The sequence below is a fragment of the Castor canadensis genome, chromosome 17, assembly GCF_047511655.1.
Source record: "Castor canadensis chromosome 17, mCasCan1.hap1v2, whole genome shotgun sequence".
Taxonomy (NCBI): domain Eukaryota; kingdom Metazoa; phylum Chordata; class Mammalia; order Rodentia; family Castoridae; genus Castor; species Castor canadensis.
In genome coordinates this window covers 50836262-50862308 of record NC_133402.1, presented here as the reverse complement: position 1 = coordinate 50862308, position 26047 = coordinate 50836262, and the positions used below count along the sequence as shown (strand labels likewise).

The following is a 26047-nucleotide window of genomic DNA, read 5'->3' as shown; positions in this document are numbered from 1 at the left end:
TGTATGTAAATTCATATATGATACATAAATACATATATAATACATATGATGCTATATACATATATATGTGAGAGAGAATATGATTTTAATAGTGGGTATGTCTGAGGGGAGGCAGGAGAGGAAAAGAGAATGGTAAGAGAGTGAATAATATTGAAATATATTGCATCTGTTTGTGAAGACAGTATAATAAAAGGCATTTTAAGTTGTTGAATGATAGGGGAGCAAAGTGATAGAGAAAGAGTAAGTAATAGAGGGGATTAATCTGATTAAAGTGCGATATATACATGTGTGAAATATCAAGGTGAAATTCCCTTGAACAATCAGTATACACTTAAAAATGAAGTACAGGAAAAGTAAACAGGTCCTAGCTGGGGAAGGGTATCAGTGGGAGGGACATGGTAAACTGAGAGAGTGAAGGAAAGTGAACATGGTTGATGTACTTTGTATATGTGTGTGAAAATTGAACAATGAAACATGCTGAAATTATTCTTATAAAGGGTGAAGGGGAGATGAGGGAAAATGATGGAGGGGGTGAACCTAATTAAGAAACATTGTAATGACATATGTAAATGTCACAATGAAGCCCTCTGTACAACTAATATATGCAAATTCAAAATTTTTAAAATTATCTTAATTGTTGTTAGGTTCAGCAATTTTAGAAAACACATTGTGCCTTAAGGAGGCACTGAAAGTTCAACCCTGAGCAGCAATATGATACTGTAAGTGTTTAGAATGATTACCTTGACTGCCATACGGAAGCCAGGTTAGTAACATAGAAAATACTCCAGAGACAACTGGACAACCTATGATGTAGTTTGGGGACTTGAAAGAGGTGAATGAATGTGAGAGTCAACAGACAACATATAAAGGAGGAGGACAGAAAATTCAGGTATACATACTGAATTTGCAGTCTTTTGGGGACATGAAAGAAAAGTGAACAGAAAACTCAAGTCTAAACCTCAGAGAAAAGATGTAGATGAGACTCTGGTCTCATCTCATTGCAGCAGCAATACCAATGGCAGCCACTTAATGCATATCTTTTATGTTTTAGGCATTGTTTTAAGTATTTCTTTTCTTGCCTAACTACATCTAACCTGCGCAACAGTATTTCACCTCTGAAACTGAGTTAAAGAGGCAAAGCTCCTAGCTCAACATGAGAAAGTTAAGACAGTGGTGAACTTGGAATTCAAACCTGGATCTTTTTGACTTCAAAGCCCATATATACTTTATCTGTTATTTCACCTTATGAAATGAACACTAGAAAAAAAGTGTTGGGGGGTGGTTCCGTTCCATGGGTAAACAAATAAGGGAAATGTTGTAAACCAAACCTTGCCCTGGAGAGACATGGGGAATGTATGTGGCACAGGCTCCTAGAGGTGCTGCATCAAAGGACACTTAGCTAGTCCCAGGATGCTGATTACCCACATGGAGCCCCTTGGCTGTTCTGACTATGAAGTACATGCCAAGCTCCTTCTCCAACTCTTGTGGTACCTAGTCTGGTAGAAGGACATGGCATTTCCACTGAGAGAAGATGGTAGCAATAATTTGCCTGTTTAAACTCTTGAATGACAATCCCAGATAACAAATTCTTTTCATTTTTCTGTAAAGCCCAAGATACACAGGAATAAACCTCTTGCCACATATTCTCAAATAGTAATAATAGCATTTATAATTATATAGCCAATACTGAGTCTTCAGAAATCATGAAAATGAAATAAACAGTAGTTTAATGATCAGTTATGTGAGGAGCTACAAACAGTTGTTTTTACTCTTATGATTTCTGCTCTGACTCCAGGATCAAGCTCCCAATTCTAATAATAAAAAGCATACAGGTGAATAAATAGGGGTGAAGTTAAGAGGCTCTGCTGACAGGACAGCACAATACTAAGTTAGTTCATCTTTGTCATCTCCAACATGTGGGTCATAATGTTTCTGAGAAAGGTGTGCATCCATGTAGGAAAGTTAGGCTGACACTGCATTCCATGTGTTTTGTTAATGGAGACTAACATACATGTTATACTTCTCAGCTGAAAGTTAAACACTCTGAAGTATCTATAGAAAAGTAATCAGGCTAGGCCCATGATGCCCCTCACCCAAAGCAATGTTTAAACAGCAGATGCTTCTCTTTATTCAGGAATAGCTCTTTTGCTTACTGTAGACAAATGTACTCTTCCCAAGAGTTAAGTTAAACCTAGTAGTTCTCAAGAAAATGCTGAACAAATATACAAATGAATAATGAATTAAACTTGAAGATCTCAATTTAACTAAGAACTCTTTTCATCAAGAATATAGAATGCTAAAGGGCAAAATAGTTTCTGCTGGGTATTGGGGGGGGAGAGGGAGGGGGCGGAGTGGGTGGTAAGGGATGGGGTGGGGACAGGGGGGAGAAATGAACCAAGCCTTGTATGCACATATGAATAATAAAAGAAAAAGGAAAAAAAAAGAATATAGAATGCTATCCTCTCAATTTATCTGACTATATTTAGATAAACAATCAAGCACTATCTCAAAAATATAAAATATTTAAGAACAAATCCCTGATGACATGATTTAATGTTTTCCTACTTTTTATCATACTTTTTCCCCGTTTTATTTACTATGCAAACTGAAAAGACTTAAATACTAAAGTATGATTGTTCTCTAAAGTTAATATTAAGTAAATACTGTTTTATAAAAGGTCATGCCAAAGATAATCCAATCATGGCATTTTCTAATGGATATTCTAGTAACTGAAAAAAAGATAATTTCAAAAATTTACTCTTTCATTACTAGGATCTAATTGAAAATAAACTTTCAGCAAACATTTCTCTTTCTAGGAATTCAATGCACAGGACTTATATATAACATAATTAAGTCAAACAAAGAAACAAAAGTTGTTTTTTTAATAAGACAACAGCAATTACCAACATGTATACTATTACTTCAGAATTTATCATGAAGTGCCTCATATGATAAGAGGGAACCTGGCAGGAATACTCCAAGTTTTCATAGAAAGTATGTCTCCCCACTACTAGTCCTCTCCCTTTTATTACCTATCTTGGTATTAATAATCTTTTTTTCTCTAATTTCCAATTCTTTGTTCAGAATGTGGATGTTTTTGATCTTTTTAATTTCATTCCTTTAGTCAATATACAAATTTTTCTCTGGTATAAAACAGGATAAGAGGAAATATTTACAGATGGGAGAAAAATCACACTTTTATCTAAGGGTTTTCCTGGTCTGTTATAGAATTAACACACACACAGACATAAACTCACATACTCTCTCCTACACACACAGAGGCAAATTTGGCTTGTTTCAACTACAAAAATCCTCTAAGAATACCAGAATATTCATTACTTACCTTTGTAAACTTGTTCTTACTACCATTTTTATAGCATTGGGGGGGGGTTGAATTCAGGGCTTCACACTTGCTAAGCAGGTACTCTACCACTTGGGCCACTCTGCTAGCCCTTTCCGCATTGGTATTTTTGAGATAGGGTCTCACTTTATGCTCAGGCTCAAACCATGATCCTCCTATTTGGACTTCCCATGTAGCTGGGATGACAGGTGCATGCCACAGTGTCCGGCCATTGGTTGAGATGCGGTCTCACAAACTTGTTGCCCTGCCTGGCTACAAACCATGATCCTCCCAATCTCCTCCTCCTGAGTGGCTAGGATTATAGGCTTGAGCCACTGCACCTGACCTTTTATCACTATTTTTTCTGATGTTTCTGTGTTTTAGAAAGGCTTTGTCATACTGTCTAATGCATTCTATGTTGTAACACAAGACAGAGGTACATGTAAATTTAGCCCTCCAATGAGGGAATCCTGGTTTTGAATATTAGAACTTGTAAGAACCAAAAATAAATACATGCAGGGAAACAGAAAAATCAAGATTGCTTCCAAATGTAAAGTAGGAAATTCAGTCAACCAGAAAGCCAGGCTAATACTTAAATCTGTCGGACATTTTGCTTGATATTACCCAGGCGTTTGAAGTGTACAACTGCAACAGCTTAGGAATAATCTTAGGGGGGAACAGCAAAGAGAAATTTTCTAATTATTTTCAATGTTTTAGTACTTAAGACCTAAATTTTTTAAAAACAGTTTAAAACACAGAAACAAGGTATACTGAATTGCTAAGTTCTTTTTTCCTTCTTTCCTGTTGTTTGGATTTTAAGTGTCTATTAAAGGCCCATGTGTTAAAAGCCTGGCCCCCAGCTTGGTGCTATTGGGAGACAGTGGAAACTTTAATAGGTGGGGCTTAGTGGGAGGTTTTCAGGTCACTGAGGGCATGCTTTTAAAGAGGATTGTGGGACTCTAGTCTTTCCTCCTTCCCCCCCACCTTTTTTTTTTGCTTCTTCCCTGTGAGGTGAGCTGATTGCTCTACTGGGGTGTCCACTTTGTGCTGCCTTACCACAGCCCAAAGCAATGCAGCCAATCAATCATAGACTGGCATCTCTGAAACTGTGGGCCAAAATAAATCTTTTCTACTACAAGTTGATTATCTCAGATATTTGTTATAATGATGGGAAACTGATGAACATATTCTCCCTTAATATGAAAAACTGGTGATATTATTTTGAAAAGAATATTACAGTGAATATTACAGAATATTAGTAAGACATAGAAACAAGATTTCAACCTGCCTGGCTTCTCCAAAGCCTGTACTCATCCCAGTTGTCCTTCATTATATAGTACCTAAATGGTAAAAATGGTATTTAATATTGATAAAAAGAAACCGATCTGAAAATTGCTAATCTCTCTAAATATTATATATCTATAAATGTACAAGATATGTATATTTGAGAAGTCAAAGGGATAGCTCTCATTCTTAATTCTCCCCTTTTGCTTCATGTCTGTCTTTCTATTGATGTCCTGTATACATCCTTGATGTCTATCCTTTATGTCTATCCTTTCTGACATAAAACCCTGCATAATCAGCTCACTAGAATTTAGTGATGTTCACATTCTATGCTATCCAACTGCAGTGACTAGTCATATAGAATTATTGATATAAAAATTAAATGAAGTTAAAAACTTAGTTCTTGGTCACACAAGCCATATTTCAAGTGCTTGATCATTACATGTGGCTAGTGACTATCATGTGTATTATAATTAGAACATTTTCATCATCACAGAAAGTTCTACTGGGAAGCACAGATCCTCAGGGACTGTGGGGAACAGGTTATGAAGTAATGGGCTCTGCACTATTATTGCACAGCAGCATTGTCCTCAAATCACAGAAAACTATCTCCAGTCTCAAGGTACAAAATATAATGCTTTAAGTACCAGTATGAGGGCAGGTAGGGGTCTGGGGCTGGAGGAAGGGTATTTAGAGGGTCAGATCTAGGAATGGCACTCTTTGTCTCTGGGACAGGTAGGCATTTCTGGCCTCCAAGGCTTAGAAATGGGCATCTCAGAGGTGACGTGACATCAGAAAACCTAGAAATCAAAGCATAAATGAAGAATTACACGGACAGGGTGGACCAAGAGTTTATGGGCCAGGAGCTTAGGGTGTAAGTGAATAGCATGGATGTCAATGGCTAGGGGTTTGGGATAAGAATCAAGGCAGTCAAAGAGAAGTATAAACAACTGCAAGTGAACATGTCCTATGTACTCTTCTCTTCAACTCCTTCTGAAGTTTCTATTGAGAGTGGGAATAGATTAATTACAGTTTTATGAAAAAGTGTATACTAATGTCAGAGATTTGCTCCGTGCTTGGGCTGGGACAACACAGACTTGGAATGGGGACTTGGCAGTTTCTGACTACTGTGATCAATGTAGGCTTCACAATATTTTTAAGTAAACACAATCTCTTCTCTGCATGTAGAATGTGATAGCCATTGGAAGAAATTCACTGCATATGCCAGGATGGGCTTGGCTATCTTCTAGCCTATGATTCAATGTACTACAAGGACTCTTATTATAACACAGACTAAGACTTTACCTTCTTAATTTATTTTATATATTTCCTACAAAGTGAAGTGAATCAAAAAGAACATGTATACAAATAACTTTTTATAGTTTTTTAATAAAATGACTACTTACTGAGATTCACTATCTTCTATGCATTATACCTGTTAATGGTCACTGTTAATAGCAACAACAACCCAGTGAGGTAGACCCTACAATTTCATAGTTGAGGGATTAGAAGTATAAAGCTGTTAAGTAAACTTCTAACTTATTTGGCAGCACTTAACATGGAAAGGCAGGTAGGGCCTAGACAGAGCATGAGTTCAGAGTGTTTAGGGCAAGGGAAAGGAAGGACAAATCTCAGGAATCCTCAGCAGACTTACGTGGCTGAGGCTGGAGAACTTCATGTAGGGCTAAGCTTGGGTGGTGTTAGATCATAAGGGTGCTGAATTATCAGGGGCAAAGGGATAGTCAATAGATTTGTCATGGCTCAGTACACCTTTGTTAGGCGCTAAAAATATACGATAGAGAAAAGACAGCCTCTTCAACAAAAACTGCTGGGAAAACTGGTTAGCAGTCTGCAAAAAACTGAAACTAGATCCATGTATATCACCCTATACCAATATTAACTCAAAATGGATCAAGGATCTTAATATCAGACCACAAACTCTAAAGTTGATACAGGAAAGAGTAGGAAATACTCTGGAGTTAGTAGGTATAGGCAAGAACTTTCTCAACGGAACCCAAGCAGCACAGCAACTAAGAGATAGCATAGATAAATGGGACTTCATGAAACAAAAAAGCTTCTGCTCAGCAAAAGAAATGGTCTCTAAACTAAGAGAACACCCACAGAGTGGGAGAAAATATTTGCCAACTATACATCAGACAAAGGACTGATAACCAGAATATACAGGGAACTTAAAAAACTAAATTCTCCCAAAACTAATGAACCAATAAAGAAATGGGCAAGTGAATTAAACAGAACTTTCTCAAAAGAAGAAATTCAAATGGCCAAAAGACACATGAAAAAATGCTCACCACCTCTAGCAATAAAGGAAATGCAAATTAAAACCACACTAAGATTCCACCTCACCCCTGTTAGAATAGCCATCATTAGCAACACTACCAACAACAGGTGTTGGCAAGGATGCGGGGAAAAAGGAACCCTCTAACACTGTTGGTGGGAATATAAACTAGTACAACGACTCTGGAAAAAAATTTGGAGGCTACTTAAAAAGCTAAACATTGATCTACCATATGATCCAGGAATACTACTCTTGGGGATATACCCAAAAAGATGGTGACACAGGTTACTCCAGAGGCACCTGCACACCCATGTTTATTGCGGCACTATTCACAATAGCCAAGTTATGGAAACAGCCAAGATGCCCCGCTACTGACGAATGGATCAAGAAAATGTGGTATCTATACACAATGGAATTTTATGCAGCCATGAAGAAGAATGAAATGTTACCATTTGCTGGTAAATGGATGGAATTGGAGAACATCATTCTGAGTGAGGTTAGCCTGGCCCAAAAGACCAAAAATCGTATGTTCTCCCTCATATGTGGACATTAGATCAAGGGCAAACACAACAATGGGATTGGACTTTGAGCACATGATAAAAGCGAGAGCACACAAGGTAGGGGTGAGGATAGGTAAGACACCTAAAAAATTAGTTAGCATTTGTTGCCCTTAACGCAGAGAAACTAAAGCAGATACCTTAAAAGCAACTGAGGACAATAGGAAAAGGGGACCAGGAACTAGAGAAAAGGTTAGATCAAAAAGAATTAACCTAGAAGGTAACACCCATGCACAGGAAAGCAATGTGAGTCAATGCCCTGTATAGCTATCCTTATCTCAACCAGCAAAAACCCTTGTTCCTTCCTATTATTGCTTATACTCTCTCTACAACAAAATTAGAAATAAGGGCAAAATAGTTTCTGCTGGGTATTGGGGGGGAGAGGGAGGGGGAGGAGTGGGTGGTAAGGGAGGGGGTGGGGGCAGGGTGGAGAAATGACCCAAGCCTTGTATGCACATATGAATAATAAAATAATAAAAAAGAAAAAAAACAAAATTAGAGATAAGGGCGAAATAGTTTCTGCTGGGTTTGAGGGGGTGGGGGGAAGAGGGAGGGGGTGGAGTAGGTGGTAAGGGAGGAGGTGGGGGCGGGGGGGGGGGAGAAATGACCCAAGCATTGTATGCATATATGAATAATAAAACAATAAAAAACCAAAACCAAACCAAAAACAAAAAAATGTACCTTTGTTAAAAGTAGAGTGTGGAGAAGCCACAGTAGGCAGGTGGGATGTTCTTAGGAACTGTTCTCAGAGTGAACAGTCCTCATGTTGAGTTCCAGACAGGATTCAAAAGCTCTGTGTAACTTCTGAAGTAGGATGTAAAGGGTTGTACGCATCTGAATGTATATGCAATCTTCTAAGGAGACAGTATTAAAGGGTTCCAGCTTTCTTATTCTTTTTTTTTATTCATATGTGCATACAAGGCTGGGTCATTAGCTTTCTTATTCTTGATCTATCTCTGTGTCTTCACACACTCATGAATATAGCAGGTCTATGACAGATGTTGGGATGCTGTGCCGAGCTGAGGGAGGCTGACTATAAATTGATCCCTCTATTTCTTATAGTTAGACTTTCTGACTTTTTACTCTACACAATGACACTAACGAAATTACGTTAAACTGTTCTTTGAAACCATTCATAGGGTGCTCAGCTTTGTCTATGTGAGCCTTAATAAACATACATTTCTTAATAGAAATAAAAATGTTTTGGTATAAAAACAGAAGATAAACTGTTTAAAAGTAAGGCAACTATGTATTTCAGGGTTTCTGGAAACAACAAATTCTGATTTCAACAAGTTTTTTCCTTAGCTTTCCCCACCTAAATCTGGGTGCATGACATGCTCTGAGAGATATGATATTATGGGTATTATAGGTAGTTGTTGACAGAGAGACTTGCCTTTTGGTTTTTGGAAGGGATCATGAACACACACTAAGTATAGATATCCGGGCTGTTGGGAACTATAACTATGACCATTGGGTTCCCTTAAAACTTTCTGATTTCTATCTCTGGTGATATGCTTAACAATTCTCTCATGAGACCCTGTGATGATATGGAGTAATAGAAATAATGCAGAGAGTAGAAAAGAATTTGAATATTTTACTCGATGATGTAATAACAAACTGTTTAGCCTCATTAGTTTCAGGAACTGAATTAAATTATGGATATAAAGCTTCTGGCATCAGGCTTAGCATATGACATGCTCTTAGGGAGTGTTTGCTTCTACCCCCCTCTCATTCACCACAGACACTAATCCAAACCCTTATATTTCTTCTTAAGCCTCACAGGAAACTGTAAATCATTGGATATGAATGTCTTCAAATTATCTTTAAGACTTACAGCCTAACTCAATTTATTTCTAATTGCTGGCATTCCCAATCCCTGTGGAACTATGCCCCATTGAGCAATCTCTTCTCACTGAAATCTGCATGTCTCCTTTCTTTGCAAGTTCCTTTTCCAGTTCTAAGAGCCTTCCCAAAGTCCTGCCCGTTTCCTTTCCCACCAAACTTTTCCAGAAAGTGGAGACATTTTTGTCTCCATGCACTGCCCATCTACTCCTCAACCAACTTGGTTTGCTTTTTTCTTCTATCAGGCAAACCAAAATACTCCATTCAAATGAAAATCTCCACTGATGGCCTCTGAATGAAATGACCATCATCATGTCTTGCAATGTGCACCCTGACACTGATGCTGGCATGATATAATGCTGGTCAATTAAAAAGTCTGTCCCCTGCCCCATCTCTGCTCTTGAAATATTTCCTTTGATGGCTTCTGTTGATTCTCCTTCTTTTGACTATTCCTTTCCAGTCTACTTAGCTGGATTGTCTTTCTCCTCCTCGCCTTAATTCCAAGTTCTTTTCTCAACGCAATTCTCTCTCTACCTTGATGATCTGATACACTCTTTTGACTTCAACATTGTTGTGGACATCCAAATCTCTGGCCTAGTCTGCTCCCTTCAGATTTCTCATTGCAATAATTTAGGTGATTTTAAACCACCTAAATACTTTTACCGTATATATCCACTGACTCCTTAGTATTAAGCAGTATTTTGAGCTTGTTCGTGGTACTGCCATTCCTTTCTTTTAGAAAATGACAGAGTGAGACTCTGATTCATGGGCCTGCCAAATTCAGGGACAAACTAGGATCTGCTGGAAATTAGAATTAAGTGACTGGGTGGTTGAGAAGCAGCAGGAATTCTGTAACCAGCAGCCCAGCAGTTGTTAGTCACTGAGATTTTATTAGGGAGGAAGTATTTGTACCCGGTGCTTCTCAAACTGCAGACAGACTACATGGAGATCTTGTCAGAAAAGCAGATTGTGGAGCCTCAAAAAAAAAAAATCAAATACCGAGAAATAAACTTAACAAAGGAACTAAGCAACTAAGACAAATGGGACCACATGAAATTAAAAAGCTTCCGCACAACAAAAGAAATGGTCTCTAAATTGAAGAGGTTGCCTACAGAATGTGAGAAAAATCTTTGCTATCTATACATCAGACAAGGGACTGATAACCAGAATATACAGGGAGCTCAAAAAACTAATTTCCCAAAAAATCAATGACCCAGGAGAAATTCCAAGATGGCGGCTAGAGGTAGGAAGCAGAAAGCGACCCTCCTATAGTGAAATCTTGGAGAGACGCTGGAGACACACTTTGCAGGCAAAATCACCGAGAAAAGGCATAACTTTGACCCCTCCACATCTCCAGCCTGTGCAGAGAATCTCCACTTCACGTTAAACGGAGAAACGAGGGCCCCCGGGGCCGCCAGTGGCCGGCGCCCATACGGCGTGGGAAGACGCGGACCAGGTGAGCTTCGCGGTACCGCGGTAGCCCCACAGACAAGCCTGGGCCAGAGCAGCATAGCCCCCTGGACAGACTGACCTCCACCGGGGGAAAAAAGAGAAACTGAGTACTAAGCAATAAGAACAGTTAAGACACGCTGGAAAGAGGGTGGGGCGCCCTGAGCGCTGAAGATTGGGGGAAGGGAAGCCTTCCCGGGACTGTAAATAAACGAGCCGGGCGGGCCGGAGAGGCTCTGGCAGGAGCGGGGCGCGCGCCCAGCAACCAGGAGCGGGGACGCTTGTGAGAGGAGGGAAGACCCACTTCCCACGTGAACTGTAAATAAACACGCAGGCCTGACAACGCGGGGCAGTGTCACCTTTCCCAGTGCTTGGAAAGGGGAAAGCCTGTAGCAGAGGCTCCCGCACAAGAGAACTCTGAGCAAACAAAGCCTGTGGGACCAGGTGAGTGCTAGCTCACCCCAGAGATCTGCATAAATAACGCCGCCAGCTACAGGCTGAGAGCAGCAGGCAGGCAAGCCACAGTTGCAGATACCACTCTCAGAACTGCCTCCAGACGCTTTTTTTTCTTTTTCTCCCTACCTTTGATGAGAGAACAACCGAATTACACCTGCAAGCCGAAAAACTTACTGAAACTGTATTGCATTTGAACTGGGGACACTTGGTGGGGCTTTTTTTTTTTTTTTCCTTCTGTGTGTGTGTGGGTGTAGTTTTGTTCTACTTTATGCATCCCCTTTGATGAGACAACTACAGAACAACATCTGAGGCACCGACTCCAGGACTGGAGATTGAGACGGACATCCAAATTATTAAGATTGAAATTGCATTGCATATAAACTTGGAAGTTTTTTGTTTTTGTTTTTGTTTTTTTAATTTTCTATTTTCCATTTTATTTTAATTCATTTTTATAAATAGATATTACTTTCATATACTTATTTTTTTTTATCTTTGATTTTCAATTATCTCTCTGTCTCTCTATTGTCTGTTCAGCTTACTGTATATTAGTACACTAACACTCCCTGTTTATACCTTTGAAACTCTCTTGTCTGATACCTTGTTCTGCTTTCTCCCTCTTGTCTGTATATTTGTTTTCCCCTTTTCTTTAACTTCTTGCTTTCCATCTCAGCTCACTCTTCCATTCTCAATATTACCATTGTTATTATTACAAGCTAGAAAATACTTAATTACACACAGTACAGGGACAGTAACAACACCAAGGACAATGACGGGAAGACAGAAAAAACAAGGAAACCAGTTTCCCCACAGCAAAAAATTAGTACAGGAACCAGAGGGGAATGAAGAGAACAGAAACTCAGAGCCAGACTCCAACAAAATGAAGATAAACTATGCCAAAGGACCCAATGAAGCCCACAAGAATAATTTAAAAGAAGACATACTACAAGTACTCAATGAGAATTTTATAGAGATGATACTGGATAGGGTCAACCAAAATGTACAGGAGACACTCAAGAAATTCCAAGACAACAAAAATAGAGAATTTGAAAAAGCAAAAGAAGAAATAAAGGAAACCATAGAAGCACTGTATAAACACCAAAGTGAAAGAGAGAACACAATGAATAAATGGATAAATGAACTCAGGACAACAATAGACAACAATAAAGAAGAAAACAGCCAGGATATGGAAAACCTCAGAAAAAGGAACGAAACAGAACTGCAAAACAAAACGGAAGGCCAATCCAGCAGAATAGAACAAACAGAAGACAGAATCTCAGAACTTGAAGATGAAATGGTAATTAAAGGAAAAACTGAAGAACTATTAATTAAACAACTCAAGACCTGTGAAAAGAAAATGCAAGAACTCACTGACTCCATCAAAAGACCAAACTTGAGAATCATGGGCATCGAAGAAGGAGAAGAGGTGCAAGTGAAGGGAATGCGTAATATATTCAACAAAATAATAACAGAAAATTTCCCAAATCTAGAGAAAGATATTCCCATACAGATGCAAGAGGCCTCCAGGACACCAAACAGACCAGATCAAAATAGAACTACTCCACGACATATCATCATTAAAACAACAAGTTCAGAAACTAAGGATAGAATGTTGAAGGCTGTAAGAGAGAAAAAACAAGTAACATACAAAGGTAAACCCATCAAAATCACAGCAGACTTCTCAACAGAAACATTAAAAGCAAGAAGAGCGTGGGGTGAGATCTTCCGGGCACTGAATGAAAATAACTTCAACCCCAGGATACTCTACCCAGCAAAGCTATCATTCAAAATAGATGGAGCAATAAAAGTCTTCCATGATAAGCAGAAACTAAAACAATATGTGACCACAAAGCCACCATTACAAAAGATTCTGCAAGGGATCCTGCACACAGAAAGTGACACCCAACTTAACCATGAAAAGGCAGGCAGCACCAAACCACAGGATAAGAAAAAGCAAGACAGTAGAGAGTAACATCAAGTTAGGTACACACAATCAAACCTTCAAACAACTAAGATAACTAAATGGCGGGAATCACCACATACCTATCAGTACTAACGCTTAATGTTAATGGACTTAATTCGCCCATCAAAAGACACCGTTTGACAAAATGGATTAAAAAAGAAGATCCAACAATTTGTTGCTTACAGGAGACTCATCTCACCGACAGAAATAAGCATATGCTTAGGATGAAAGGCTGGAAGAAGATTTACCAAGCCAATGGCCCCCGAAAACAAGCAGGAGTAGCAATACTTCTCTCTGACAAAGTAGACTTCAAACCTACATTGATCAAACGAGATAAAGAAGGACATTCCATACTAATAAAAGGGGAAATAGACCAAAAGGAAATAATAATCATCAATCAGTACTCACCCAATGTCAACGCACCCAATTTCATCAAACATACCCTGAAAGACCTAAAAGCATATATAAACGCCAACACAGTGGTTGTGGGAGACTTTAACACTCCATTATCATCAATAGATAGGTCATCCAAACAAAAACTCAATAAAGAAATCCAAGATCTAAAATATGCAATAGATCAAGTGGACCTAGTAGATGTCTACAGAACATTTCATCCAACCTCTACACAATATACATTCTTCTCAGCAGCCCATGGAACCTTCTCCAAAACAGATCATATCCTAGGGCACAAAGCAAGCCTCAGCAAATATAAGAAAATAGAAATAATACCATGCATACTATCTGACCACAATGCAGTAAAAGTAGAACTCAACAACAAAAGTAAAGACAAAAAACATGCAAACAGCTGGAAACTAAATAACTCATTACTTAATGAAGAATGGATCATTGATGCAATAAAAGAGGAAATTAAAAAGTTCCTAGAAGTCAATGAAAATGAAAACACAACCTACCAGAACCTATGGGACACAGCTAAGGCAGTCTTGAGAGGAAAGTTTATAGCCATGAGTGCATATATTAAAAAGACTGAAAATCCCAAATCAATGACCTAATGATACATCTCAAACTCCTAGAAAAACAAGAACAAGCAAATCCCAAAACAAATAGAAGGAGAGAAATAATAAAAATAAGAGCTGAAATCAACGAAATAGAAACCAAAAAAACCATACAAAGAATTAATGAAACAAAAAGTTGGTTCTTTGAAAAAATAAACAAGATCGATAGACCCCTGGCAAACCTGACTAAAATGAGGAGAGAAAAAACCCAAATTAGTAGAATTAGGAATGCAAAAGGGGAGATAACAACAAACACCATGGAAGTCCAGGAAATCATCAGAGACTACTTTGAGAACCTATATTCAAATAAATTTGAAAATCTAAAAGAAATGGACAGATTTCTAGATACATATGATCATCCAAAACTGAACCAAGAGGAAATTAATCACCTGAATAGACCTATAACACAAAATGAAATTGAAGCAGCAATCAAGAGTCTCCCCAAAAAGAAAAGTCCAGGACCTGATGGATTCTCTGCTGAATTCTATCAGACCTTTAAAGAAGAACTGATACCAACCCTCCTTAAACTGTTCCATGAAATAGAAAGGGAAGGAAAACTGCCAAACACATTTTATGAAGCCAGTATTACACTTATCCCAAAACCAGGCAAAGACACCTCCAAAAAGGAGAACTATAGGCCAATCTCCTTAATGAACATTGATGCAAAAATCCTCAACAAAATAATGGCAAATCGAATTCAGCAACACATCAAAAAGATTATTCACCACGACCAGGTAGGCTTCATCCCAGGGATGCAGGGGTGGTTCAACATACGAAAATCAATAAACGTAATAAACCACATTAACAGAAGCAAAGACAAAAACCACTTGATCATCTCAATAGATGCAGAAAAAGCCTTTGATAAGATCCAACATCATTTCATGATAAAAGCTCTAAGAAAACTAGGAATAGAAGGAAAGTTCCTCAACATTATAAAAGCTATATATGACAAACCTACAGCCAGCATTATACTTAACGGAGAAAAATTAAAACCATTCCCTCTAAAATCAGGAACCAGACAAGGATGCCCACTATCTCCACTCCTATTCAACATAGTACTGGAATTCCTAGCCAGAGCAATTAGGCAAGAAGAAGGAATAAAAGGAATACAAATAGGTAAAGAAACTGTCAAAATATCCCTATTTGCAGACGACATGATCCTATACCTTAAAGACCCAAAAAACTCTACTCAGAAGCTTCTAGACATCATCAATAGCTATAGCAAGGTAGCAGGATATAAAATCAACATAGAAAAATCATTAGCATTTCTATACACTAACAATGAGCAAACGGAAAAAGAATGTATGAAAACAATTCCATTTACAATAGCCTCAAAAAAATCAAATACCTAGGTGTAAACCTAACAAAAGATGTGAAAGACCTCTACAAGGAAAACTATACACTTCTGAAGAAAGAGATTGAGGAAGACTATAGAAAGTGGAGAGATCTCCCATGCTCATGGATTGGTAGAATCAACATAGTAAAAATGTCGATACTCCCCAAAGTAATCTACATGTTTAATGCAATTCCCATCAAAATTCCAATGACATTCATTAAAGAGATTGAAAAATCTACTGTTAAATTTATATGGAAACACAAGAGGCCACGAATAGCCAAGGCAATACTCAGTCAAAAGAACAATGCAGGAGGTATCACGATACCTGACTTCAAACTATATTACAAAGCAATAACAATAAAAACAGCATGGTACTGGCACAAAAACAGACATGAAGACCAGTGGAACAGAATAGAGGATCCAGATATGAAGCCACACAACTATGAGCAACTTATCTTTGACAAAGGAGCTAAAAATATACGATGGAGAAATAGCAGCCTCTTCAACAAAAACTGCTGGGAAAACTGGTTAGCAGTCTGCAAAAAACTGAAACTAGATCCATGTATATCACCCTATACCAAGATTAACTCAAAATGGATCAAGGATCTTAATATCAGACCCCAAACTCTTAAGTTGATACAAGAAAGAGTAGGAAATACTCTGGAGTTAGTAGGTATAGGTAAGAACTTTCTCAATGAAACCCCAGCAGCACAGCAACTAAGAGATAGCATAGATAAATGGGACCTCATAAAACTAAAAAGCTTCTGTTCATCAAAAGAAATGGTCTCTAAACTGAAGAGAACACCCACAGAGTGGGAGAAAATATTTGCCAATTATACATCAGACAAAGGACTGATAACCAGAATATACAGGGAACTTAAAAAACTAAATTCTCCCAAAACTAATGAACCAATAAAGAAATGGGCATGTGAACTAAACAGAACTTCCTCAAAAGAAGAAATTCAAATGGCCAGAAAACACATGAAAAAATGCTCACCATCTCTAGCAATAAAGGAAATGCAAATTAAAACCACACTAAGATTCCACCTCACCCCTGTTAGAATAGCCATCATCACCAACACCACCAACAACAGGTGTTGGCGAGGATGCGGGGAAAAAGGAACCCTCTTACACTGTTGGTGGGAATGTAGACTAGTACAACCACTCTGGAAAAAAATTTGGAGGCTACTTAAAAAGCTGGACATCGATCTACCATTTGATCCAGCAATACCACTCTTGGGGATATACCCAAAAGACTGTTACTCCAGAGGCACCTGCACATCCATGTTTATTGCGGCACTATTCACAATAGCCAAGTTATGGAAACAGCCAAGATGCCCCAGCACTGACGAATGGATTAAGAAAATGTGGTATCTATACACAATGGAATTTTATGCAGCCATGAAGAAGAACGAAATGTTATCATTCGCTGGTAAATGGATGGAATTGGAGAACGTCATTCTGAGTGAGGTTAGCCTGGCTCAAAAGACCAAAAATTGTATGTTCTCCCTCATATGTGGACATTAGATCAAGGGCAAACACAAGGGGACTGGACTATGAGCACATAATAAAAGCGAGAGCACACAAGGGAGGGGTGAGGATAGGTAAGACACCTAAAAAACTAGCTAGCATTTGTTGCCCTTAATGCAGAGAAACTAAAGCAGATACCTTAAAGCAACTGAGGCCAATAGGAAAAGGGGACCAGGAACTAGAGAAAAGGTTAGATCAAAAAGAATTAACCTAGAAGGTAACATCCACGCACAGGAAATCAATGTGAGTCAATGCCCTGTAAGGCTATCCTTATCTCAAACAGCAAAACCCCTTGTTCCTTCCTATTATTGCTTATACTCTCTCTACAACAAAATTAGAGATAAGGGCAAAATAGTTTCTGCTGGGCATTGAGGGGGGGGAGCGGGAGGGGGTGGAGTGGGTGGTAAGGGAGGGGGTGGGGGCAGGGGGGAGAAATGAACCAAGCCTTGTATGCACATATGAATAATAAAAGAAAAATGAAAAAAAAAATCAATGACCCAATAAAGAAGTAGGCAACTGAACTGAACAGAAAGTTTTCAAAGGAACAAGTCCAAATGGCTAAGACACATGTGAAAAAATGTGTGTATCCCTGGCCATAAAAGAAATGCAAATCAAAACTGCATTAAGATTTCACCTCACTCCTATTAAAATAGCTACCATCAAGAACACCAACAACAGCAAATGTTGGTGAGGATGTGGGGAAAAAGGAACCCTCATGAACTCCTGGTGGAAATGTAAGCTAGTACAACCACTATGGAAAATATGGAGGCTCCTTAAAAAACTAAAAATAAATCTGTCATACGATCCAGGAATACCATTCCTAGGGATATACCCAAAGGAATATCAGTCAGGTTACTACAAAGGCACCTGCACACCCATGTTTATTGTAGCAATATTCACAATAGCCAAGCTATAGAAACAGCCCAGATGCCCCACTATGATGAATGGATTAAGGAAATGTGGTATTTATACACAATGGAATTTTACTCAGCCACAAAGAAAAAATGAAGTTTTGTCATTAACACATAAATGGATGGAACTGGAGAACATCATCTTTTTTTTTAATTTTTATTTTATTCATATGTGCATACAATGTTTGGGTCATTTCTTCCCCCTTTCCCCATCCCCTCCCTTACCCCCCACCCCCTCCTTCTCCCCCACTACCCCCTCACTACCCAGCAGAAACTATTTTGCCCTTATCTCTAATTTTATTGAAGAGAGAGTATAAGCAATAATAGGAAGGAACAAGGGTTTTTGCTAGTTGAGATAAGGATAACTATACAGGGAGTTGACTCGCATTGAATTCCTGTGCATGTGTATTACCTTCTAACTTAATTCTTCTTGAACTAACCTTTTCTCTAGTTCCTGGTCCCCTTCTCCTATTGGCTTCAGTTGCTTTAAAGTACGGAGAACATTATCTTATGTGAAGTTAGTCAGGCTCAGAAGACTAAAAGTTACATGTTCTCCCTCATATGCAGATTATAGGCCTAAAAGAAATGCAGCAATATTACCGGACAGGGGTCACACTAAGGGGAGGCTGTGCACAGGAGGGATAAGGCAAGGAAAGGAAACCAAAAATTTGAATGTGGTTGATTTGCTCACTGTGTAGGAATGAATACAGTGATCTTAAAGTGGCCAAGGCCACTATGGGAAGGGAACTAGGGTGTAGTGAAGAGGACTGGTGGAGATGAACCAGCTGGGGTTCCATATATATATATGGAAACAACACAAGGAATCTCCCTGCAGAGCTGTCTTTATCTCAAACTAGCAAAAACACCATGTTTCTCTTATTATGTTTATTCTACGAAATCCAGAACAGGAGGATGAAGCAGGTGCTGTCAGGACAGAGGGTGGAGGGGGTGGCAATGGTGGGAGCGGGGAGGTAGTGGGGAAAGGAGTAAGAGGATGAATATGGTGCAAATAATGTATACACAATGTATGCAAATGAAAAAATGATACCTGTAGAGTAAATGACAAGTTATTTAGTTTAGCAGAAAAAAAAAAGAAATGCAGATTATGGTTCAGTGTTGAAGGTAGGAGTAGGGGCCAGGACTATCAATTTCTAACAAATGTCCACACTTTGCTGTCGCTATTTATCTTCATCAAACTTTGAATAGCAAAGTTTGAAAGGACTATAAGTCATTTATTGGGCCACTGGGTACAAAAACTAGGGAGTAAATCTTAGTATTAGTGTTGGGATGCAAGAGATTAAATGGAGGCCTTTGTGACCCAGTGATTTATTTGGGGTCCTGTGGTATCTTAGTGTCTTGTGATTAAAGTCTGTTTGATTTATAGCCCAAGGGGGTTATGAGTGGCCCTGGAGTTTGGGCCACCCTCTCCCAGTACCCTCTCTTGTCTCCCCTCTTTCCCCTCTAGTCTAATGGAGAAAATCTTTATTGTACCTTCTTTTCTTTTTGGAATTATGTTAAAATATACACAATATAAAAGTCCCCATCATAATCATTTTTGAGAACATGGATCAATAGTGTTAAATATATTCATAGTTATGAATATGAATAATTTCCAGAACCCTTTTCATGTTAGAGAAATAAAATTTAGTACCAATCAAGCAACAACTTCTCATTCTCCTTTCCCCTTACCTCTGGCAACTGCCATTCTACTATCTATTTATGGATCTGATGACTCTAAGTACATCTCTATAAGCAGAATCATATATAACTTATATTTTTGTGAATAGCTTATTTCATTCATGTCAAGGTTCATCTATGTTAGCAAGTGTCAGGATTTCCTTCCTTTTCTGTTGAGTACATATACATACCATATTATGCTTACAAATTCGTCCACTGATTAATCCTTGGTTGATTCTACTTTTTTTGGCTATTATGAATAGTGCTGTTATAAGCGTAAGTGTAAAAACACCTCTTCAAGGCATTAGTTCCAGTTCTTTCGGATTTATACCCAAAAGAAGAATGGCTGGATCATATCATAATTCTGTTTTCAATTTTTTCAGGAACTGCTATACTGCTTTCCCCAACATCCTCACATTTAAAATTTCTACCAACAGGGCACAAGATCTAATTTCTTTACATCCCTGCCAGCACTTGCTATATTCAGTATTTTTTAATAGTAGCCTTTTTAATCAGTGTAAGGTAGTTCTTCTTTGTAGTTTTGCTTTTTATGTCCCTAATGATTAGTTATGCTGAACATCTTTTAATGTGTTTATTGGACATCTGTCTGTCTTCTTTAGAGAAATGTCTATTCAAATTCTTGGCTGACAATAACTGGGTTGTCTTCTAATAAGTGGTAAGAGTTCATATATATATATATATATATATATATATATATATATATATATATATGTATATATATAATGAATACTAGACCATTATCATATATTATATATATGATTTTCTAAGTATTTTCTTTAATTCTGTTGGGACTTCACTTTCTTGATTTTGCCCTTTGAAGTATAAAAAAATTTAGTTGTGATGAAGTCCAACTTGTCTTTTTCTTTCATTGCTTGTGTGTTTTCAGTATCATTTCTAAGAATTATCATAAAACCTAAAGATGTAAAGATTTATACCTGTGTTTTCTTCTAATAGTTTTATAGTTTCAGTTATTTGATTCATTTTGAGTTAATTTTTATAATAGATGTGAGGGAAGGTTTACCTTTATGTATGAAGGCTATTTTACAGTTTTTTCTTTCAGCTCTCTGAATATAATACCACTACTCTTCTTTCTGTCCCATTGTTTCTGATAAGAAATTAGCCATTTACTATATAGTTTTTCTGCATATGACAAGTCATTTTTTTCTCTTGCTGCTTTCAAGAATTTCTCTGTTTTTGGCTCTGAAAGTTTGACTATGTTACGTCTAGGTATTCATATTTTTGTATTTATCCTACTTTAGGTTCGTTGAATTTCTTGGATATATAATGTTTTTCAACAAAGTTAGGAAGCTTTCAGTCATTTTTTTCTTGAAATTTATTTTCCTCTCTTAAAATATTCCTTTTTCCGGCCTAAATTTCTACATTTGCACTCCTGGGTCTATTAGGCCGTTTGTAGCTGAGTTCAATTACTGAGCTCTTTCAATGATCAAGGGACTGAACAGTCAAACATGGTTAAGAAATAGGTTCAGTTCTTGAAGCTTACTATCAACAAACATCTAGCTCTAGTAGCAAACAACAGCATTGTCATCCCTATTGTTTCTGACTCATGCCTTTGTTTTTTTACTTACAGTTCTTGAATATCTTCTCTTCTTGAATTTATAACAAAATACAAAATCCTGTCACGGTTTCATGGCCTTGCATAATCTGGCCTCTGCTTACCTTTTCAATCGCTTTTGTGACAGACACCTTCTCTCACTATATTCTACCTACACTGACTTCCTCTCAACTCTTGACTGTACCAAGTTTTCCCCTGCCACTAGATCTTTGCCCTAGATCACATTAGTTTCTGTTTTTGCTTCCTGATACATTAAGGCTTAGCCTTGAATGCTGGAAGAGCTTTCCTTTAATCAATTAAGGTCTTTACAACACTCTACATAATTTTCCTTTATAGCACTTTCCAAAATTTTAAAACTGCATACTTATCTGATCACATGTTTAATGTTGGACTCTCTACTAGACCATTAGCTACAGAAAAATAGCAAATATCTCTCTTACTTACCTTAGTATCCCTAGCACCTATCACAATACCTAGTATATGCTTAACAAATATTCGCTGAAGAAATAAATTGATATCCTATATGGGTCATAGTCACTGTTTAGCTCACTACATTCATTTTCTCTAAAAGCCCTTTCTGGTTTCTCTATCTCTTGGTGATCCTCTTCTTCCTTGACTTGTTATTACACTTACGGTACTCCCACATGTAAAGAAGACAACTCCCACCAGGCATAGTGGTGCATGCCTGTTAATTCCAGCTCTCAGGAAGCAGAGATAGGGAGGCTCACAGTTCAAAGTCAGCCTAGGCAAAACATTATCAAGAACCCATCTCAGCAAATAAGCCAGGTATGGTACCGAACACTTCTATTCCCAGCTATGATGGAGGTGGAGGTATGAAGATTTCAGTCCAAGGCTGGCTCAGGGCAAAAGGGTGACCCTACCTGAAAAATAAAACTAAAAGCAAAAAGGTCTGAAGGCTTGACTCAAGTGGTACAGTGCCTTGCCTAGCAAGTGTAGGCTTCAAGTTCAAACACATATCACTGAAAGGAGAAGAAGGAGGGGGAGGATGAGAAAGAGGTAGAGAAGGGAGAGGAGTGCTAAAGCAACAAAATGAATTGAGTTTAGGTATGTTGAGGTAGAAATGCCCAAGGGACATTCAAGGGTATATGTCTGGTAGAAAAAAGGAAATGAGGGCCTGAAGCTCAGGGAAGTCTCAGCTAGAGATTTAGATTTCATGTCTAAATATTTCTGATTCTGTTCTGAATGATGAAATATCAAAAAAGCAAGTTACAGCTACCAAGGTCCTGTAAGTTGCTACTGCTTCCTCCCTAAAGGTTAATACTAGCCAATTTATACCAGAATGTACTATGCGGGTTTGCAGTATGTCATCCATTTTAGTCCCTCCAGGTTTGCCTGTGGAATCAGCAATGAGAGAAAGTGGAGGGACAGCTGTTGTCTTTTATCAGCAATCCTTGCTCACATGTGCTGTTTGCACAGAGGTGAAATATCTTAGCAGCAATGAAAACTAGTCTAGCACCATTTGACTGGAGACTAGACTAATAGTATTTAATGGTAAAGACAAACTTCAAGAATTCTCTCATTCTCATTCTCTCTCTCTCTCTTTCTCCCCCCACCCCCCACAGCCCCAACTCCCTTCCTCTTATTCTCCTCTCTCCCTTTTCACATAGGGTTTGGTGCTTTTGGCCCAGGGAACTCTCACACCATGATTCTCCTACCTATGCCTCTAGCTTAACTGGGGCTATAGCATGCTTCACCATACCCAGCCCCAAGAATTTCTCTTTATGAGAAGATACAATTAAATTCTTTCTTTAAAAATGTTTAATAGTTTTTTGAGGTTAATTTATAAACAATAAATCCAAAGTTAGAATAACTAGTGCATTGATGATACCATACAGACAATAAACCTGAGCAGTGGGGTAGCTCTGCTGGGCTTGGATTTTTTTTTTCAATAAACCTGATAAAGCATGCACTAGGTATGGGCACCTGTGCAAGGTTCTGGGATTATGGAAAGAAAAGACAAAGTCCCTATGCTCAGGGATGACAATGTTGTCAAACTGCAGTCCATGCACTCTTAGCAGTTCCACAGAGTACTGGGTGGGGATAGGGACATAGTGAGATTTCTGCTGTTTCCCCCTTCCCTTTAACAATGGATAAGTTCTATTTTATCTGTCTCATATAGTAGACTTTCTCCTAAAATTTTGAGGGAAGGATTCTTATACATGCAAAAGATAATAAAGTTTACAAACTTCTGGTGTACTTGAGAAATAAGAGCAGCCCAGAGTCTACACTCACCCAGCCATTCCTGTAGTCTTGCCTATGTGCAGCACTTTTAATTGCCATCAACACCACCACTACTTTCTCTACAATAGTTTCCCCAGAAGCACATACTAGGAGCCACTGATGACAAAAATAACTCATATGCCTTGATCAACTGTGTATCATTTTATTCCTATGCCAAAGTGAAGCCAATTCTTTAATTTTTTCATTAAGATCAAAGAATTATAGAGAATGCCAATTAACTTTTTCTTTTGTATGGTTATAATTTCCATTTTAAATTTTCCTACATGTAACATGTAATTAGAAAAATAAATTTAAGTAAAAGAACAAACAAACAAAAAAACCCTATAAAGTATTCCTAGCACAAGAAGTTCTCAAGCAATATAAAGTAACCCAAGACTTATTTTTTCTCTGCCCCACTTGGGAGATAATCATAGAAAAATGTCTGAACTCTCTAAAATATGTTGGCTATAAAGATCATCTCATACCTTCAGAGATTTGTGGTCTCCAGAAGATGGGAAGCCGAAAGAGTCTACTTGATTTTTCTCTAGCCTTCAAGGGAGAAAGTACTACTGCACTTAAGGGCTCCACTGTTCTGCCAAAATACATAATCTACTAAATGTCAGTCTGTTCTGCTGCCTTTTCTCCAATCCAAGGCAAAAAAGGAATATAAAAGTATACCAACTTTCCCTTCTGCCAAAAAGATGTTCTCCTCTTTATAAAGCTAGAATGGCATTTAGGGCTAGGTCTGCTCTCAGACAGGACACTAAAGACTCTTTCTCTGTGAACCCTCTCACTCACATGCAAGCCAAGCCAGAGCCCAGGACTTTCTGCATTCTGAGGCTGAGTGTCTCTACTGCATTTGCTTTGCTCTACAATTCTCCTCTGCCTTTTCTCTGGCACTGGACACAGTGTACTTTCCTCCTCCTTAGGTGGTTACAGCTAAGACTCAATTTTGAGCTTCCATGTAGAAATAGGCATAGAAAAACAGAGGCTACAGATGTGTTATAATTTGAATCTAGAATGTCCCCCAAAGATTCATATGTTGCAGGCTTGGTCCCAAGCTGCTATTGCTAACTAACGGGAAGTGGTGGAAACATTAGGAGGTAGGACCTAGTTGGAGGAAGTAAGTTATTTGGTCATGCCATTGAAATGTATATTGGGACTCCAATCCCTCCTCTGTCTCTCTCTGCTTCCTGGCTACTACAAAGTCAGCAGCTTTGCTCCAATCACACGCTCCCTGCCATAATGTTCTGCCTTGCCTAAAAGCAATGGAGACAGCCAATTATGAACTGAAACCAGGAATTAAAGTCTTTCTTCCTTTTAAGTTGCTTATCTCAGGTATTTTGTCACAGTGACAAAAGGTAACACATCATGGTATGGTTTGAATGACTTTAAAGTACACTAGAAATCGGGGTCAAACCCCCAGATAATAAGGCAAGGCTAGATTATCTTGTTTTGACTTTTCTGTGCATCTCTCTTCTCTGAAGGCCAGAGATGTCTATGACCCACACTATTCTAATATTGAACGCACAACCTCACCAAAATTTCCAGTGACTCTTACCTGATCTGCTTGCCTTCTCTCATGTCATATAAAGAAAAGAAGACATCAGTATCTTCTCCAATGGTATTGTAGGTGAAACTCTTCAGGCTGAGGAAGAAGTGATGTGGCACTGGCATCCGACAGGTTTCCCCATGACGTGGGCGCATTGTATCTACCTAATGAGGAATGTAAAAAACAACAACTTCTATTTTATTTATTCATTATTGATCATTAAAAAATAAATTACTAGGTTTCATTATACAACTGAAGAAGATTATTTAACAGCGACTAAACATGTGGTTTTGGCTAGTAAGGGATACTCTGTCAATAGATTTGGGTAGAGGTGGGCAAGCAAGCAGCTGAGAGGAGTAAATGTAATGAAGGAGATAAGAGAACAGCAATTTCAATTTACATGTGAATCTCAAAAACTCTCAGGTCACAAATCCAAATTCTCCAGGGATCAATTTTCAAAGTTGTTTCTTAGAGATTCTGTCATAACTCTGATGGACTTGGTTACACTGGTAATAGTTACCATTCTAAATAACATTTTAATTTTTTCCAAAAGGATTCATTTTGGTCTCCCAGTCTATTTTCTTTTTATTGTGCACAGAGCAATGGAGACTGGCCAAAACTCCTTGGAGGTCAAGGCTCCTTAGAAGAAAGGCACCAAACAATCAAGAAGTCAGGTGTTATATGTCATTTCATAATGCTTTCATATGTTATGATCTCTTGCAAGAAATAGTTGAGAGAAAAGGTTTCCCTCTTCACAGAAGTCACCACCTGTATTAGGACTGTAAGGTATTATGTTTCCATGTTTGCTACCTAACTTTAGACTTTGCATTTCCAGGGAGTTGCTTACCTGGGAGGTGCTCTGCTGTACACTCTGTCGGCTAGACAAATGCTATGGGGAGAAAGAAAGATGGATTCATTCTACAGGAAGGAAACTAACTTTAATAAGCACCTCTATGCTAGGTAGTCTTCAATGACTTTTATATTCATGATATCATTTATTAATGTTCAT

The 26047-nt window shown here is 38.2% G+C and overlaps 1 protein-coding gene across 10 annotated transcripts in view; it reads right to left on the bottom strand.

Moving 5' to 3' along the window:
* Window positions 1-26047, bottom strand: part of Dock3 (dedicator of cytokinesis 3) — a 561871-nt gene that overhangs the window by 178084 nt on the left and 357740 nt on the right. For all 10 annotated transcript variants that reach the window (XM_074059333.1, XM_074059340.1, XM_074059334.1 and 7 more), the window contains 2 exons: window positions 25886-25927; window positions 25048-25202 (listed from right to left, as the gene is read on the bottom strand). In XM_074059333.1, the coding sequence (XP_073915434.1) occupies window positions 25048-25202; window positions 25886-25927 (197 nt within the window). The remainder of the gene's footprint in view (window positions 1-25047; window positions 25203-25885; window positions 25928-26047) is intronic.